Source organism: Equus przewalskii, chromosome 3 (genome assembly GCF_037783145.1).
Source record: "Equus przewalskii isolate Varuska chromosome 3, EquPr2, whole genome shotgun sequence".
Lineage (NCBI taxonomy): Eukaryota > Metazoa > Chordata > Mammalia > Perissodactyla > Equidae > Equus > Equus przewalskii.
Window position 1 is genome coordinate 116885081 of NC_091833.1, and position 19357 is coordinate 116904437.

The following is a 19357-nucleotide window of genomic DNA, read 5'->3' on the forward strand; positions in this document are numbered from 1 at the left end:
GCCTCCATATGCACGAGTTTATGGGGTGCCAGCCCGCGAATCTGCTGTGTGCCTAAAACCCATTTCGTCTCAGTGCATCAATCTCTATTCCATCATCTGCTTTGTCTGCCTTCCAACATTGCACACAACCTGAAACTGAGGGAACCATGACAGATTCGGATTTAAAAAGAAAACTGTTTCCAGAACCTAGGTATCACGGCAAGACTACTTAACTTTCTAGAGACTCAGGGGTAAACTGCTCACCTTACTGTCAAGATCTCACAGCAGTGGATATCTGGCGTCTCATCTGAACAGGTCCCAGAATTCACCCCACTCTTAGAAGGTTAGATTGGAGCAGACCTTAGGGAGCATCTTGTCGAAGGCTGCACACCCAAGACCCACAGGGCCAAGGGGCTGGGGTGATGGCCCTGAGGTTGGGAGTCAGGCCACTAGCCGGGACATGCTGAGCTCGCCCTTATTTTACAGGAACATTCCTAACAGGAGTATTCAGTAAAGAGAATCTGCAACATGGGCACACAGCTCTGTGTTTACTGCAGAAGTGTACACGCCTTGCTGAAAAGTGAAAATCTCACAGACAAAAATGGGCATCAGCTCAAGCTCCTCAGATAGCTTTTCTCAAGAGATCTGTGCACAATAAAAGTATGAAAGGACATCAAAGCAAGAGCTGAGGAGGAGCAGAGCCTGCCATCGCCATCCTCACCAGCACCACCAAGCGCAGGAGCTGCCTGCCCAGCCTGGCGCTCAGGAGACACCGGGGGGCTATGTGAGGGCTGGGCAAGTGAGGAGGAGGCGGCGGCCACAGCCAGGGCTGGAGAACGGCAAGGGAAGGCTGAGTGCAAGAGCTGGGACTTGAGGCTGAGAGGCAGGGATGGGAGCAGCAGCCAACAGCCCAGGCCCGGACAGGGGCAGGAATGGCCCTAGGCAGCCCCACCTCTCCCTCTGCATAGCTGCTCCTCCCTGGAAGGGAGTGGCAGGGATCAAACAAGCCACAGAGAAGAGAAGCCTGGCTCCTTCCAGCTCTGCTTCCTTCGTCGTCATCAGCCCTGGGCTTCACGGGATCCCGTGGGTGGCCTGCCCGAACTGGAGGGGCCTTAGGGCCCCTGTCCTTGGCAGAGCCTCACCTTTAAGTACCATGGCCCGCCCACTTCACCTGTTCTCGGGGCAGGGCGAGCACAGCTCAGGGAGCAAGGCCTCCTCCGTGAGCCACCACGGTTGGCACACTCCAGCCTGAAACGGGCCGAGCAGCTCCGGGCTCTGGACAACAGGAAGTAAGCACCAAGCCGCCACAGTACATCATGGGGCCGGAGGGAGCCCAGAGGTCCTTTATTCCCTCCACCCTGTGCCTGTGCACGGGCCTGTCCTGAGCTGGAAATCCAGTATAAGCACTTGGGAATGGTAAGAGAGGCCCTGTGGGGGACTCTCGGGGCAGCTCAGGGAGGATGTCAGGGGAGGGCCCAGCCAAAACACACAGATGAGAGGGAGATGAGGGCATTCCAGTAGGAACAGAGGCGAGCCAGGGCAGAGCGAGAATCCTCCTGAGGCGTGTCCCAGGGCCAGGAGGCCTGACCAGCTGGAAAGTCCAGTGAAGGCACCTGCCTAAGAGCTCCTCCTTTATTCTGGGTGCCCTTGCAGTGGTCACTAGTTACTGCCCCCAGCCCCACACCAGTCTTGGAAGAGGGAGGGGTATTCTCCTTAATACCCTGGACCCATCAGGCCTTCCCAAGTCCTCCGGCCAGTTCTGGGCACAGTGGGGCCCAAAGGGAACAGATACACATGCTCCATCAAATGTTCAAAGTAACAGAAGGGAAAGGAAGAAGAACGCAGTGGCACCCTCAGACACAGGCTCCCATCAGCCCTGCCAGCCCCACTCCCGTAACAAGGAGACAAGGACAGTAGCACTCTCAGGGATGCCCAAGACTTTCCAAGGAAGAAGCGGCAGGACTTGCCAAGTGGGTGAAAGGAGAGGCCAGAGGAGGGTCCACGGCATTCCTCGTATCAGGTGCTCTGGAAATATGGCCTCAGGACCCCCTGCTCCTAGCCCCTGCCTCCTGGGGCCAGGCTCAGGGCTTCACTGCAACCCCATGGGCAGGAACCCTCAAGTCTCCCTCCATCCCTGACCTGAGGTAAGAAGTCTGACGGTTCCCATCTACCTGGCCCAAGCCCCGTCCCCTCCCCTGTACCACCACATGGCCCAGTAATCCTGACAGCCTCCCCTCCTTCCCGAGAGCCCTACTGTTCATTCTCAGCTCAGCAGCCAGAGGAGCCCTTTTAAAAGGTGGCTCGTGATGCTCCCCTGCCTGGCCTCCGACCTTCCCAGCCGTGTGCACCCACCTCCCGCCCCCTCCCACATTGCACAGCCACAGTCCACCGTCCGTAACCCGCTGGGAGGCCAGCTCCACAAAGGCAGGACTGGTGTCAGTGCTGGTCACTGCTGTCCCCTGAGCTGGAATAACATCTGACACAGAGCAGGTGTCCACCAAACACTGATTGAGTGAGAGGACAGGCAAGACACCGAGAAGTACTAGTACATGCCCTGAGTTAACAGGATTTTTAAGATAATTAATTAATAATTAAGATAATTTCCTATGTAAATAAAGAGTAAGCTAGTGTATGAAAGACCAAAATAAGCAAAAATTTCTAGGTTAAATTCCCCTAGAAATAGCAAACTTAAGAAACAAGGTAAAAAGAGCTTGTTTTAAAATGTCTGTGTAGATTTCATCCTAGATAATGTCAATTCCATAAATTGTGCAGAGTGACCCAGAGGTGAGCCAGAGGCTTGAAGGAATAAACCAAATCAGCCAATGCAGCCACCACAGAGCCCTGGGCCTGGTTCAGGTTCTGCTCGCCGGCTCAGAGACGACAGCTCTCTGACAGCAAGCATGACGGGCACGCCCCGCCCTGGTAGAAAGTAGCCCACTTAGGACCTCTGCCATGAGGAGACAACCAAGCCCCTTGCCTCCCTCCCTCTCTTCCTCCCTCTCTTTCTCCCTCCCTCTCTTCCCTGGCTGTCCACCCTCGCACCCTCACCTCCTGGGAAGTCTGGACAGGTTCTGAGGAGGGAACCACGTGGCCTCAGCGCCCCCTGCTGTCCAGGCCCAGCACTGCCAGTCCCTACCAACAACACCTGGGCGCTGCCCCCACCCAGACGGTGATGCAGAAGGATCAAGACAGAGCAGGAGCCGGGGTGCTGTGAGAGACAGAAGGAGCATCAGGTGCTGCAATAAGGAGTGGGGAGCTTTGAATGCGTTGGGTCTAGGACGCTGGCTACAGCCAGCAAGGGAGTCCAGGGGCAAGAGGACAGGTGGCCCTGGCACTCAAGAGATGCCGTGTCTGGAAACGGGTGGTGCCTCGGGCCACGGCTAGGGGCTAAAGGACCCCAGCCACAGTCTAGAGAACAGTCCAGAGCAATTAGGGAGGCAGGGCTGGATCCTCCCTGCCTCCCACCCAGCCCTGGCACTGGGAGCAGGCTGGAGTTCTGTGGCTCGCACCAGGGCGCTGGGAGCTTGCTCTGAGATAGGCCAAGAGTAAACATTTCCAGCTTTGTGGGTGATACATTCTGTCTCTACTGCCATTCTGTCAACTCTGCCACCACTGTTGTGTGAAAACAGCATAGATGTGCCAATGGCCTGACTGTGTGCCAATGAAACTTTACCCACCTGACAAGCCATGGGCAGATCTGGCCCTGACCATCACCCGTCTGCCTAGTGCCTGATCGCCACCGCTCTCCTGGGCTCTAGCTCCCAGGGCTGCTGCCGGCTCTCCCAGCTCTCGCCCATCCCCCCCTCCCCCCACCCACCCCTGTTCTCTAGTCCTGACGTTGGTGCTCTCTCCTGGTCATTCGGAAACTTGAGAGCTTCCTCTGAGCACAGCCATGCCCCAGGAGCTCCTGGAGGCAGGGACTGCATTGTGAGGGCTTGGACAGTGGCTGCTCGGCTTCCAGCTGCCTTGGGCGAGGTCTGGACCTTCTCCCTCCTCTACTGCCCTCCTGGGGAGTCTCGCTGCCCCTGCTCAGCCTCCACATGCTGCCGGAGGAGCTTTCCAAACACAGCTGCATGACCTCCTGCAGGCAAGGCAACTGAGCCAGGTGTGCAAACAGTCCTCAGTGCTGTGATGAATGGCGGGCAAGCAGCGCTCTCCCTCAGCTCCCAGCTGCGAACTGACCACAGGCTTCTATCACACTTAGAAGAAAACCCAAGGTCTCCACCTGGCCCTCCCTCCCTCCTGTCCTGGGGCACACCAGCAGTTCCCCGGCCCAAGACCTTCACACGGCTAGCCCCCTCCTAGTATCAAGGGCTCGGCGTGAACGTTCCCTCCTCAGAGGGGCCACCCGACCACAGCATGCAAAGGAGCCCCATCTCTCCCCTGCACACCTGGCCTTGCTTCCCCATAGCCATCACCCTGCCTGACGTCTTCCTGTTGATGCAACTGTCTATGTGTCTCTTACCTATAGGGCGAGCTCTCTGAGAGCAGGACCACTGCTGTGCCCACAGCTCCAGGAACAGGGGGGATGGACAGAAGTCTGGAAGGACAGAGGCAGAGACCTGTGGGCCTTCCCAGGGGCTCTGGCGTCCTGGGAGAGGCAGCACGGGTGAGTCTAGCGTGCACTCGGGAGCGCGGCCCTGGAAGCCAGCCTGCCCGGGGACGCCTGGCTGCAGCCCTTCCACACTTCATGGACTTAGACAAGTTGCTTAACCCCCTGGCACCCTGCCTCAATTTCTCACTCTGTAAAGCAGAAATAATGATAGTTCCTATGGCATAGGGTTCATTGTTATATCTCCAACAACAGGGCAGGTTGTAGACACCATTAGCCATGGCCGCCTGGTGTGGCATCTGTCAGTGCAGGTTGTGGTGATGCCCCCACTGCACGAGGCCCTGACAGGTCGAGGAGCTTCCCTCAGGGAGTGGCGGACATCATCATTGTCACCACATTACACGGAAATCATGAGCCAAGGAGACCCTAAGGGGGCAGCTGATGCCGCAGGTGCCGGTGTTGGATAGGTTATGTCTGAGCCAGGCCTCAAAGGATGACCAGGATTTTCCCAGGGCTTAGCACACACAGTGCTTCCTACGAGCAGTTACAGCTTTTAAACTAAGTACTATGAATACCACTTATTCCTCAAGTGAATACACAAAACCACCATTAGCAATAAAACCAGATTCCTGTCCATCTCGAGGCTGCTTAGCAGACAGAGAATGTGACATTTCAAGTCACAGATGTGTCAGCAAGTGCAGTCTGGGACCCCACGGCTTGCCCCGGTCTCTCCAGCAGGTGTGGTTCTGCAAGTCTGCATGCCTGGGCCCCTCATTGCCGCTGTCCCCAGGCTGCAAAGCCCTTCTCTGAGCTTCCAGGGCAACACGTTCCGCTGCTCACCTGCTCCCTGGTCCACTTCCCCAGGCACCTCCCACAAATGTGCCCACAGCCCACCAGGTGGTCCTCAGGCTTCAGGTGCCAGGCCTTCTTCAAAGATGTCCCCAGGGGCTGGCCCCATGACCGAGTGGTTAAGTTCGCGCGCTCCGCTGCAGCAGACCAGGGTTTGGATCCTGGGCACAGACATGGCACCGCTCGTCAGGCCACATTGAGGCAGCGTTCCATGTGCCACAACTAGAAGGACCTGCAACTAAGATATACAACTATGTACCGGGGGGATTTGGGGAAATAAAGCAGGAAAAAAAAAAAAAAAAGATTGGCCACAGTTGTTAGCTCAGAAAAAAAAAAAGATGTCCCCAGTACCAGACGCCTCCCTCTCAGAGCCCCAGGCCCACCTCCCTTCACCCTAGTGACCCTTGATCCCCTCCCTGGATACTAGCCGACCACCCAGCACCCACCAGCCCAGTATAGGGGCCTTCCTGCCATGCCTGTAGCAAATCAGAGGGAAGTGAAGGTCCCAGAGCCGCCCATCCCATTTCTCGTGTACACTGGGTGCACGTAGGCAATTTCAACTTCCCATCCACAATGGCCATCACTGCTGTACTGGACAGGCACCCTCTCGACCCTTTCCGATGACCTCACACGCTTACACACACTCACAGTCTTTCACACACTCTCATTCACTCATACTCAGTCTCTCTCACACAGAATCTCACACATTCACACACGCTCACACAATCTCACACTCTTACTCTCACATACACTCACTCGTGCACACGACCTAGCACATTCTTCATAACGTGAAGCTTCCTAACGCACTAGTTAGGACCGCTAAGGAGAGATACATACTCCATGGATCTGACACTACGAGGAGGTCCTGCAGACCCACTCCTGCTCGTCTTGGTGGGGGGACTACAAGCCCACCCCAACCCATTCCCTCCCCTCAGGCACCAGCACCCCACCTCCCCCTCACTGCAGCTGCCCTCTGAATGAGGGAGGCACACGTAGAGAAACGTCCATGAACAGAATCACAGTGGATCAGCCCAGCCGCACACACAAATGTGGGTCAATAGCCTGCGACAGGTGACAACAGAGGGAGAACTCCTAGAAGGTGGCTCTTGCCCCCCACACTGGACTCGGGGGTCACTGTTCCCTTTTAAGCCTCGGTCCCCAGCAAGAACACACGAAGTGCTGTTCTTCCGGGAACTCGGCTTGCAAGCAGCCTCTGTGCATGTTCAGCTCAGGACCCCTGCACCTGGAGACCCCCCTTCTAAGGCCTTCTGAACCTTGAAGCTATCTCACAAATGCTAAGACCAAGGCTGTGACTCTCTTTCTGTGCCTGACTTTAAACACCTCAAGGGCGGAGACATGTCTGTCATCCCATGTTGGGCCTATAGTGCTGATCCTTGACGGGCTTCTTGGGCCACTGTCTCCTTGGTGACCACCTGCCATGGGCATAACCAAAACTGGCGCTCTCTTGAAACAAACAAAAACTCACCTCTGACATTTCCATAGCAACTGTCTCGTTCTCTGACCTCCATCTCCTGTCTCAAGAGCCCCTCCAACAAGGACCCCATGCCACAAGGACCTTCCCTTTTTCCCACAATCTGTCACCAGCTCATCTCCCAAGTTTCCCTCTTACATGGCTCAGAGACCAGCCTCTTCCTTCATCACTCCCTCCACTCACCCTCGGTTCCTCAGTTCCATCCTCCTCTCTAGGCTCATTTGCAAAACCCTAACCCTAGTTGTTAACACTGCCTACTCCAGTCTACCCTCTAGGAGCTCAACAGGGCTGGAAGAAACACACACGATCATGGTGATCATTTTTAGTGCAAGCTACAACACAAATCTGGAAAACAGCACAAAATGCAAATATATGGTTCAGTGATTTATCACAATGTGAAGCCCATGTAGCTCCCACCCAGGTCATAACAAAAAGCATAACAATGTTCTAGCTTTTCTTTATGGTTCTACACTGTGAAAATCAATAAAGGGAAACCGCATTTAAAATGGAGTCAGGAGGCCAGAAGGAGGAGCTCCCATGCAGTACCACTGGAGGGCAATTACAGAAAAGCGTCAATTGCAGACCCCAGCCGAAAGAGGTCTTCAACAGGAAGACAGCCGATTACAGACCCCAGCCGAAAGGAGTCAACAGGAAAGAATTGTCAGTTATAGGAAGATTTGTACATTGCATCCCAAACAGAAATCAATGACCCCAGCAACTCAGCCAATGAGAAGCCATCACCACCCTGAACTCTTGCTTTTCTCCAAAGGACTTTCCTTCAAAACAGCCCCTTCCAATTTCCTCCTTTTCCTCTATAAAATAATGTTCCTCTGGCCTTATTTGTTGGATTCAACTATGGTCTGCCACAGCACACATATCCCAAATTGCAATTCATTGGCTATTCCCAAATAAACTCATTTTGCTGGTAAAATAACCGGCTGTTTTATTTTTAAGGTTGACAACACTGAACACACAACCAAAAGCCATGGCTTAATCTCACCTGTTTTCAGAGTCACATAAATGGAACCACACAGATGCATTCTTTTGTGTCTGCCTTCTTTCTGTGATATTTATCCATGTTAGGAAGGCAGCCATAGAGCATTCCATTGCATGAATAAATCACAAATTATTTGTCCTTTCCACTGTGGGTGGACAATTAAGTTGCTTTGGTTTAGGAATCTCATGACTACTGCTGTTTTGAATTCTTATACCTGTCTTTTGGAATACATGATGTGTATTTCAGATGGAGTGGAACTGCCAAATCATAGGGCATATGTCCCTTCAAATGTAGTTGAACCCTCACCCAGGGGGTTTATAAGAGATTTGGTCTCTTTCCACTTCAGCCAGTCTGGTGTGGGGACTTCACTGTGGCTGTAATTTGCGCCTCGCTGATGACTAATGGGCTTGGAAACCTCTTCTGGTGTGGGTTTGCCACTGCGGTATCCTCTTCCCTAAAGTGCCAGTTTGAATTGCTTACCCATTTTGCATCTGTAGGCGGCCCCAGGACACACGGCCCTTGTAGGATACCCATGTTGCCGACGTCATCTTCCCTTTCACTCTAGTAATGGTGTGTTTGGATGAGTGTAGGTTCCCAACATTCGTTGAGTCAGAGTCATCAATCTTTATCACAGGTTAGTGCTTTCTGTGTCTGGTTTTAAAAGTCTTCCCTTCCCCAAGATCATGAAGATGTGTGTCTACATTACCCCCCAGTCACTCTCATTTGTCCTCATGATTAGAGCTTCAACACAGCTGGGGCTAATTGTGTTTGGTGAGGGGAAGAATCGAGTTTCTTTGTTTTTCCATGTAGACCTCTACTTATTCCAGCACCAGTGAAGAGACCACACTCACCCTGCTCTGCCCACAAGCCAAGTGCCTGCAGATGCTGCTCTGTTTCTGTGCTGTCTCTTCTACTCCACTGTCTGTCCGTATGCCAACATTCACACAGCCTTAAATTGCTCTAACTTGATACAGTAAGTTTTGACAGCTGATAGAGGAAGTCCTCCTACCTTATCCTTCTTCAAGAACATCTTGGCTACTCTTAGCCCTCTGCATTTCCATGAAAATTTTTTAATCATCTTCTTAAGTTCCACAAAACATGTGTTGGGATTTTGATTAAAATTGCATTGAATCTATAGGTCGTTTTCTAACCGTATCCACAACTGATTTTTGTAAGTTGACCATATATCCAGCAACCTTGCTAACTCATTCATTAACTTTAACAATTAATCTATAGGTTATTTCAGATTTTCTGTTACAATCATACCATGCGAGAATAACATTTTCATTTCTTCTTTGCAAACTTTCAAATTTCTATTGTCTTTATGATAGTGACCCTGATATCTGTTTACCTACATTAAACCCAGCATATATGGGGTTAAAACCAAGACACTCATTCCCTGCTTACTCCCTAGATTCCTGGCTCCAGAATCCCCAATCCTCCATGGAGACAGACACCACCAAGGACAAGCACCTGGATTCATTATCTCCTCCTCGCAAAGAGATACAGGCTGCTGGGAAAGTTGCTGACCAGCAAGGTCACGGGCTCCCTCCTCTCTGCAAGTAGTCTTAAGGCCAAAGACAGGCTGGTGGGAAAGCTCCGACCAGCAAGGCCACATGCTCCTGCCTCCCCTACCTAAAGCTCCAAATAAAAACCCTTCCTTTTAGCTTTTCAGGGAGTTTGGGATTTCAGCATTAGCTGCCCTCTCTCCTTGCTCAGCGTTGTGCAATAATAAAATTCCTGCTTTCTTCCACTACCCCGTGTCAGAGATTGACTTCCTGCACAACGGGTGAGCGAACTCACTTTAGGTTCGATATCATCCATAGAACAGAATATGATTCCGTCTTGAAAGGGAAGGGAATTCTGTCACACACTACAACAGGGATGAACCTTGAAGATATTATGCAAAGTGAAAAAAGCGAGACATAAAAGGATATATACTATAGGATTCCACTTATACGAGGTCCTCAGAGGAGTCAAATCCATAGAAACAGAAGGTAGCATGGAGGTGACCAGGGGCTGGAAGGTGGGGGGATGGGGAGCAGTTGATTAATGGGGACAGAGTTTCAGCTGAGGAGGATGAAAAGTTCTGGAGATGGACTATGGTGATGGTTGTGCCACGGTGTGCATGTGCTTACTACCACTGAACTGTACACTTCAAAACGGGAAACTCTACGTTATAATAGTTTACAACTTAAATATATATATCTAACTAGACACCCTAAACCAAGGTAAAAATAAGTCACAAAAAAGATATTTTCAAAATTGGTTAACTGACAAAGGACCCATATCCAGAATATATAAAGAACTACTACAAAAACCTGGTAAAAAAAAAAAAAATTAGAAAAAAGACATGAATAAGCTACTAATTCAAAAAAGAGAAAACAGGGGCCAGCCCAGTGGCGCAATGGTTAAGTTTGCACATTCTGCTTTGGCGGCCGGGGTTCAGTGATTGGGATCCCAGGTACAACCTATGCCCCGCCTGTCAAGCCATGCTGTGGCAGGCGTCCCACATATAAAGTAGAGGAAGATGGGCACGGATGTTAGCTCAGGGCCAGTCTTCCTCAGCAAAAAGAGCAGAATTGGCAGCAGATGTTAACTTAAGGCTAATCTTCCTCAAAAAAAAAAAAAAAAGAGAGAGAGAGAGAAAACAGCCAAAATACCCACGGTGGAACGCTCAACCTCACTCATAATTACTGAAATGCAAATTAAAACATGAGGCCATTTCACTGAAACTGGGAAAAATTCAAGTCTGACAGTACCAAGTGTTGGTGAGGAGAGACTACCAGGGACCCTGCCCTGTGGTAACCAGAGCCTGAGTGGGAACAGCCACTGTGAGTGGCGTTTGGACATGCCCGTCACCCAGCAGTCTGCCTAATAGGAATAGTCTCTCTTTCTCCACGTGCGCCCAAGGACACTTGTTTAAGAATGTCCACAAGGCTCTGTTCAGAGTAGACTGTCCAGCTTTCCACCAAGTGCCCGCAAGAGCAAAACGGATAAAAATTGTGGCATATTCATAATGGAATGCCACATAACAAGCAAAATAAATGAACCAAAACTACGAGGGTCAATCTTGAAAACATAATGCAATGTTTTAAAGGTGGCAGAATAACACATGCAGAATAACTGCATGTGTGTAAAATTTTACAACACAAAATGAACCAGTGAAAAGATCCGTGGCTGCCGAGGGTTCAGGGGAGGAGGGAGGTGACCAGGAAGAGCACAGGGGTTTTAGGGCAGGGAAGCCACTCTGAGTGACACTGTCCTGGCGGCTACATGACAGACTGCCTTTGTCCAAACCTTAAGAATGAACAGCACCAAGAGTGTCGTCTCATAATCATAATGTACCTACATTGGCTCATCAACTGTAACAGAAGTACCACTCCAACAGAAGATGTCAACAACTGGGGAAACTTCCTATGGGAACTCTGCACTTTGTGCTTCACTTTTCTGTAAATCTAAAATGCTCTCAAAGTAAAGTCTATGAATTTTTTTTATTGAGTCCATAATAGTTTACATCATTGTGAAATTTCAGTTGTACATTATTTCTTGTCCATCACCAAGTACTTGCTCCCCTTCACCCCCTGTGCCCACCCCCCATATGAATTTTTTTTTAAGGAATATAAATAAAAGAACCACACCAAAGATACTCTATCTGTATCTGTGGATCAATATCACATCTTTAAAAAGGGAGTTAGATGGGCCCTACCTCACAGAGCTCTTGTGAGGGTTACACAAGTTCACATCCAGCAAGTGTCTACAACAGCATCAGGCACAAAAGAGAGAACACCAAACATACGACGATCGTCCAGGGATGCGCAGCGGTAGAAGAGGACCCAGAGATGACAGGAGATGGTGCGGGGACACATGCAGGGGTAGAAGAGGACCCAGAGATGACAGGAGATGGTGTGGGGACACGTGCAGGGGTAGAAGAGGACCCAGAGATGACAGGAGATGGTGCGGGGACACATGCAGGGGTAGAAGAGGACCCAGAGATGACAGGAGATGGTGTGGGGACACGTGCAGCGGTAGAAGAGGACCCAGAGATGACAGGAGATGGTCTGAGGACATGTGCAGGGGTAGAAGAGGACCCAGAGATGACAGGAGATGGTGTGGGGACACGTGCAGGGGTAGAAGAGGACCCAGAGATGACAGGAGATGGTGTGGGGACACGTGCAGGGGTAGAAGAGGACCCAGAGATGACAGGAGATGGTGTGGGGACACGTGCAGGGGTAGAAGAGGACCCAGAGATGACAGGAGATGGTGTGGGGACACGTGCAGGGGTAGAAGAGGACCCAGAGATGACAGGAGATGGTGTGGGGACACGTGCAGGGGTAGAAGAGGACCCAGAGATGACAGGAGATGGTGTGGGGACACGTGCAGGGGTAGAAGAGGACCCAGAGATGACAGGAGATGGTCGCGGACATGTGCAGGGGTAGAAGAGGACCCAGAGATGACAGGAGATGGTGTGGGGACATGTGCAGGGGTAGAAGAGGACCCAGAGATGACAGGAGATGGTGTGGAGACACGTGCAGGGGTAGAAGAGGACCCAGAGATGACAGGAGATGGTCTGAGGACACGTGCAGGGGTAGAAGAGGACCCAGAGATGACAGGAGATGGTCTGGGGACACATGCAGGGGTAGAAGAGGACCCAGAGATGACAGGAGATGGTGTGGGGACACGTGCAGCAGTAGAAGAGGACCCAGAGATGACAGGAGATGGTGTGGGGACACGTGCAGGGGTAGAAGAGGTGCATCAGAAGCCCCCACATGAAGACAGTGGTTACCACAGGAGAGGAGAGAAGGTATTAGGATTAGGGTGAATTCAATGAGAGTCAGATCTATCTGTAAGCTTTATTTTCATTCTTAAAAACATGAAGAAGAAAAGAAAAACTAAAATCATTACCTCAAGATCATCAAGGGAGCGAGTGATACTAAATCTCTTGGATCTTCCAAACGATCTCCGAGCAGAGGTGCGTTGAGAAGTCTGAGGGAGTCCAATTCCCCGCCCAAATTTCGAGCCCTAAACACAAAGAAAAAATATATCAAGTTAAGTTCTTGAGAAGAGATGCTTAGATTTGCCTGATGTACTACCTTGGAGAGAACAGAGGGGCACTGTGGAACAGAGAAAATACTAGACTTAGGTCATCTCAGGGTAAATTTCACGTTATGTATGTTACCACAATTTTTAAAAAGGCAAAATTTAAAAAAAAAAAAAAAAAAACAGTCATCCAGGGATCTCCAAGTAGTTGCTCTGCCACTTACAACTGTGAGCCCCCAGAACGACCCCTAGTCTCAAAATCCATTATCAGGAAACAGGATTATAACAGCTGACGTCCAAAGGCTGTTACAAAGAGCAAGTGAAACAGTATGAAGGTTTGGGAAGCATCAATTGTGGGATAATGGTGATAATTATTAATATAAAGGCTAGTTTTCAGCAAGTTTGTGTGTTTCCATAATTTTATAAGCATTTTGGGAAACTGAATCGCTAGATATTCAGCTGGTGTCTGAAGACCAAACCAACTCAGGTGCATAAAATAACTGGCCATTAAAACATCTTGTTCTTTCTCCAGGAAATGGCCAGAATTAATTCACTGTTACTATGCTAGACACTTCTCCAAATGTGATCTTGGTTCTAACAAATAAGTGATCACATCTTTAAAATAAAAAGCATCATAGCGGGGCCGACCCCCTGCCCGAGTGGTTAGGTTCGTGTGCTCCGCTTTGGTGGTCCAGGGTTTCGCCAGTTTGGATCCTGGGCGCAGACCTAGCACTGCTCATCAGGCCATGCTGAGATGGCGTCCCACATGCCACAACTAGAAGAACCTACAACTAGAACATACAACTATGTACCGGGAGGCTTGGAGGAGAAGAAAAAGAAGAAAAAAAATAAGATTGGCAACAGATGTCAGCTCAGGTGCCAATCTTTAAAAAAAAATAATAATTTTAAAGAAAGGAATGTATTTAAAACAACAAAAAAAAGCATCACAGGGGCCAGCCCGGTGGCATAGTGGTTAAGTTCACGCACTCTGCTTCCATGGCCCTGGGTTCACAGGTTCGGATCCCGGGCACACACAGCACCGCTCATCAAGCCACACCATGGTGGCAATCCACATAAAATAGAAGATGGGCACAGATGTTAGCTCAGTGACAATCTTCGTCACAAAATAAATAAAAATAAAAAGCATCACAGCTGAAAATCTCTGATTTCCTGGTACTTGAAATCCTAAGAGACCAATTTCAGCCATAGAGGAAGTTAAGGTGTTTTCTAAAGGCTGTGGGGCTCTCAGACTCTCTGCTCTGCACAGCATGAGAATCATCTGGGCATCTTACAGCAAGAGAAAACCATGCAGCACTTCCTTGTAAAGCTCTGCGGGCTATGTCCCTTTCTCTCTCCCTGTTGAACTCATCCAGTAAAATCCAACTCTCTTCCTACTGACCGACCGGCCGACGCACCTGTGCCCAGGCCACTCAGTCAGCTCACTGCCCAGTGGAAGGACACACCCCTGGGGCTGCTCTCACTGACATTTCTGACACCCACTCAAGTGGCCCTCAGCACTGCAACTGTCTTCCTCTCACTCATCCCCCTCTGCTAGACTGTTTCACCGCCTTCTCCCTCCTGCCCCCTTCTCAGGCTCTCCCTGTCCTGCCCTCCACTGAACCTGCTCCCACCAGTGGCCTCCAACGGGACAGTCATCCTCACCCGCTGACCACGTCCTCTTCCTCTTTCCCCTCCCTGGCCCCTCTGGCACCCACTAGCTGCTCCCATCACTCACACCCAAAACCCCACACATCTCACCTCTGCCCCAAAACCACTCTGACCTGAACCAGGGCAACAAGAACAATACTTTTAATCCCTCAAATTTTAAGAAGCAGTGTAGATGCCAGTAGTGACCAGCTTCACTCCGTATGCTCCATATTGTCCCAGGGCTCTCACCAAGTGTTTTCTGAGCAACAACTATGTGCACGGTACCACAGGGCACCTCAGAGAAGCAAGCAGAAGACAGGTTTTCAGACTCAGGAACTCACGATCTACTGGTCCTCCCGAGAGGCTCCCTGAAGATGGCAAGAGGGGGCTGCAAGCTATCTGAACACTTCTGAACTAGAAGCAGCTGGAGCAGCCCTGGAGGCTGTGCTGTAGACGACAAGCACAATGGGGTGCACGGCGGGTCTGGGAGGGCCACTCAGGAACGAGCCAATGAAAAACAGGCCGGCTCCTGGGGAGATGAGGAGACCAAGCTGACAGGAACAGAGGTCAAGCTGCAGAGCAGCGATGGGGTAGTCAGAGTAGGGCCATGCTGCAGACATTACTGGTAGTGATATTTCAGAAAAGTCACCCGAAATATAGCATGCAAGCTGGAGTGGATGGGGCAACCTGTCAGAAGTCAAGAGTAGAAAGATCCTGAACTAAGGAGCAGCAGCAGAAATAGTAAAACCATGGAAAGAAAGGAAGTGTGGGAGATAGAGAGAGGGAGAGAGAGAGAGCGAGCGAGGCTGATTTAGGGAGAGAAGAAATGGAGGGCCTGATGAAGAAAGCAGCAGAGACGAACAGAGAGTTCCTCGTCTCAGATGGTATCATCACCAACAGCAAGGAGTCCTTGGGAATAATAATACAAATCCCACGTGCGTTCCTCAAACTCGAATATCCCGACAAGGGTTCAAAAGAGAAGCTGGTTATACACTATCACAGCAAACACGTTTCTCTGTCTTCCGTGTCTACGACCAGTGGCAGCTGTGCCACAAAGCCTGCCTGCCAGCGGTGCCCAGACTGGTAGGGGAAGACAGTAGCTAACCCACAAGGATGACACAAAGCTTTCTGGGAGCACAGAGAGGGTGACACTGGTGCGGCACCCGGGGGAACCCTGCACAGACACCCCCCAAGAAGGCTGCATGTGAGCTGGACTTAAAGGCAGGCAGAGGGGGTCACCAAGGATGCAGTAAGGATAACTTACCTGGGCCAGAACCAGGGCAAGGAGGCTTGAAGGCCGTCACCCTGAAAGTGACAACGGACCACAGAGGATGCCAGCAGGAGAGCCGTATGGAGGCAAAGCCACAGGAGGCTGCATCAGAGCCCTCTCAAATGCGCCCATGCTCGTGTCCAGCTGGGAATTCCCTCTAAGCAGTCAAACTGCACAGGAAGAACTGCCTGTCCCCAGGAGGGATGGGTGACCTGTGCACACTGGCTCTCTGGGGTTGAGAAAACACCTGATTACAACTCCCGCCTGTCTCTGGGAGCTCAGCTGCTGGTCTCAGGGGACACTGCTTCCTACCTTCCGCTAATCAGCCTCTGAGACACTCCTAGAGGTTGGGCCTCGTGGTTCCAATTCAGACACAGATGTGTCCCAACCGCATGCTTCTACTCCTGGTGACAGGCACCTCAGACCATGCCACAGAAGTTCTCCATGACAGCTGATAAATGGGTAGAAATGGGACATTGCTATAACCTTGCTAGAAGCAGTATGCTCTCTCTTGCATCTGTGCCATTCTCCTGGGTGATCGTCTCTGTCCAGGCCCCCTCTTGCTCCACCCTCTCTGAAGCAGCAGACTCTGCTCACCGTGCCGGTTCCTTGCTAGCAAGTTACCAAATCTGACATATTCTTTTTTTCTGTGAGGAAGACTGGCCCTGAGCTAACCTCTGTTGCCAATCTTCCCCCTTTTGCTTAAGGAAGATTGCTGCTGTGCTAACATCTGTGCCCATCTTCCTCTATTTTATGTGGGATGCCGCCACAGCGTGGCTTGATGAGTAGTGTTAGGTCTGTGCTTGAGATCCAAACCTGCAAATCCCGGGCTACCGAAGCAGAGCATGTAAACTTAACCATTATGCCACCAGGCTGGCCCCACAAGTTACTAAATTTGCTATATTCTTGAGAAAAATTTGTCTAAGAAATTTCTTTTTCAAAAAATCATCCCAAATATAATATGTATCTAGAACCCAGGATCTCTCTCCAGACCCACTGCTCCCCTACCCCCCAACCCCGGCCCCAGGACCCAGCATGTGGTGGCCAGCCTCCTCACTGGTCTTCCTGCTCCCCACTGTGCAGTCTGCTCCCCACACATCTGCCGGGCAGGCCCTAGCTCCAAGCCCTTCAGAAGCTTCTGGCACCATGCTCTGTGCCATGGGCGAGGCCTGACGTGATCTGGTCCCTGTCACCCAGACTCTTCTGGGGCCCCCACCTCACCACCTCCCCTCTTTGGGGCCTGTTCTGCCCTCAACCCAGTGTCACCTCTTTTAAGAGACCTCCTTGAACTCCCCTGTCTAAATAGACTGCCCCAGGTCCTCTCTCCTAGGTTGTGTGCTTTTCCTTCTCACCTCTTAGCACAAACTGAAATGACAAAGCTTCTGCAGCATCTCCCCCAGAAGACTGTCAATCACAGGGGCTAGCGGGGGGCTGGGTTTCTGTTTGCTCCCTTTGAATACCTGCTGCCCGGTGCAAGGCTCAGCCTAGCAGACGCAGCACTTGCTGAGAGAATGAATGAGAGTGAAATAATACGGGAACCAAGTACCCCACAATAGGGAGTCCCTCACTAACGGACAGGGATCCGTGCAGCCACCCAGATGCTTCTGCTGCTGCATAAGTAACAATGTGGAAAATGCTTTTTATTACTAAACCAAAGAAGGCTCCAAACATGTTCAAAATGAACCTTCGTACAAATTATATATTTGCTATTCTGTATTTTTACTTTTCTTTGGGTGGGGGAGGTAATGAGCACAAAGCTTTGTGATAAGAAGAGTTTAATTTTTAAAACCCAGGTGGCTATAGAGGAAATTCTGGCTGACAGAGACCTGCTCCAGCACAGTTAGCTCTGGAACTCGTGCCCCATTACAGGCAAAAGAAACGAAGACATTTAACACCTAGTTACACAAGGATGTGTTGTGGGATTTGGAAAGTTAAAGGAGAAGGAGAAATTTAACAAGCAAGCAAACAGAAAAAAATTCCTACAAAGAACTGAATCAACTCAGTGGTGACACTTCACTAACAAGCAGAATCTTTAGCAGTGATCTGTTTGTTTCCCAAATCGAGAGTGCACTGCCCCAGTGTATGAGGAGAAATAAGTTCCGTACTTTAACGAACTGTCACAGGATCACCACTGATCCAGCCCCTTCAGCACCCTTCAGGCGCTAAATAATCCTCCTCTCCAAACAGTACTAAACAGTGATGTCACTGTAAAAATGGCCTAAAACCAGCTCCCTTCTTCCAAATCAACTCCACTTGTGAAATTGCAAACAAACAATTCATCAAGACTGCAAGAAGGCGAGCAGGCAACACCAGGCCACACCACGACGCCTGCGCGGCCCAGCCCACAGCCACTGTGCCCCAACCCTCCGTGGTGCTGGTGGAGAAAGTGCATCTCACTGCCCCCGAGTCACACACAAGGCCCTGCTCCCAGGCACCCGAGAGCACAGCCTGACTGAAGCACTGACTTCGACAGCCACGCCTGAGCCAGCACGTAGCCAGTGTGCTTCCAGGAGAACCAAAGGGCCCCTCCCTACTCCCGGCCCCTGCTTAGGACTTGGGGAAATAACCCACTTGGTTACTGTCGCCTCAAAACATGAGGGGTGGGAGGGCCCCAAGGGATGCCTTCATCCATCACAGGCAAGGCCCAGCGAGGTGCTGGGCTCTCTCGGGCAAACCAGCTGGTAAACAGGGTGAGGGCAGAACCCGGGTTGGCTGACCCCCACCCACCACCAAGGGTGCCAAACTGCCTTGACTACTCTCAGTGCCAACCCTGAACCATCCTCCAGGCCACCGGCTCAGAGAGAGGACTCTGGTCAGCATAGCCAGTCTGCCCGCCTCAATCTACAGATGAGAACCCAGAAGCCACTAAAGGACATGCTCAGGTCACACAGCTGAAGGCAGCCTGGGCAAAACCAGATCTCGTTCTACTACTCTGTGATTTTTCAGTTACAATTAGGACTAGAAGCTCCTAACCTAAAGTGTCTAAACAATAGACCAGAAGCGCCAGTAGGGCAAGGACTATGGTTGTCCTGGTCACCACTCTGTCCCACCCCTCCCACAGTGCCTGGTACAGAGAAGTTGCTCAGTAAGCACTTACTGAACAAACAAACTCTAACCAAGGAGACTATCTAGCTTAAAATAGAGACTATATCATTTGAAGGTTTTTCCAAAATGAGGTAACATAGAGAATTGGAAGAATAAGATTTCCAGCTGACATACTTACCTCTCCCGATGTATCAGAGTCTACTCAGAAAGCAAAACCACACCAGTTACTTTAACAGAGAGGATTTCATAGAAAGAACTGTCAACAAGGGATCTCAGAATTGAAAAGGTGAAAAGAGACTCTAAGACGTCACTGTGGGAATTGGCTGCGAGGGGGGCTCGGGGCTGAGGGACAACAGGTGAGTAATTGGCTCAACTTATTAAATCCTGTTGCTACAAAACTACATAGCAGGAAGAATTCCAAGCCCAAAATCAAAACAATTTTGGAATCTACAAAATTCTATTTCAAACATAAAACTGGACAAACAT

The 19357-nt window shown here is 50.6% G+C and overlaps 1 protein-coding gene across 5 annotated transcripts in view; it reads right to left on the minus strand.

Moving 5' to 3' along the window:
* RGS12 (regulator of G protein signaling 12) overlaps positions 1–19357 on the minus strand; it is a 132766-nt gene that overhangs the window by 66829 nt on the left and 46580 nt on the right. For 4 of the 5 annotated variants that reach the window (XR_011538379.1, XM_070613442.1, XM_070613444.1 and 1 more), the window contains one exon: positions 12775–12891. Coding sequence is in view for 2 of the 5 variants with exons in the window: in XM_070613442.1 (XP_070469543.1) it covers positions 12775–12891 (117 nt within the window). In the remaining 3 variants the exon portion in view is untranslated. Of the gene's footprint in view, positions 1–243; positions 1298–12774; positions 12892–19357 lie in introns of those variants that run through there. The other variant, XM_070613445.1, reaches the window with a different exon arrangement.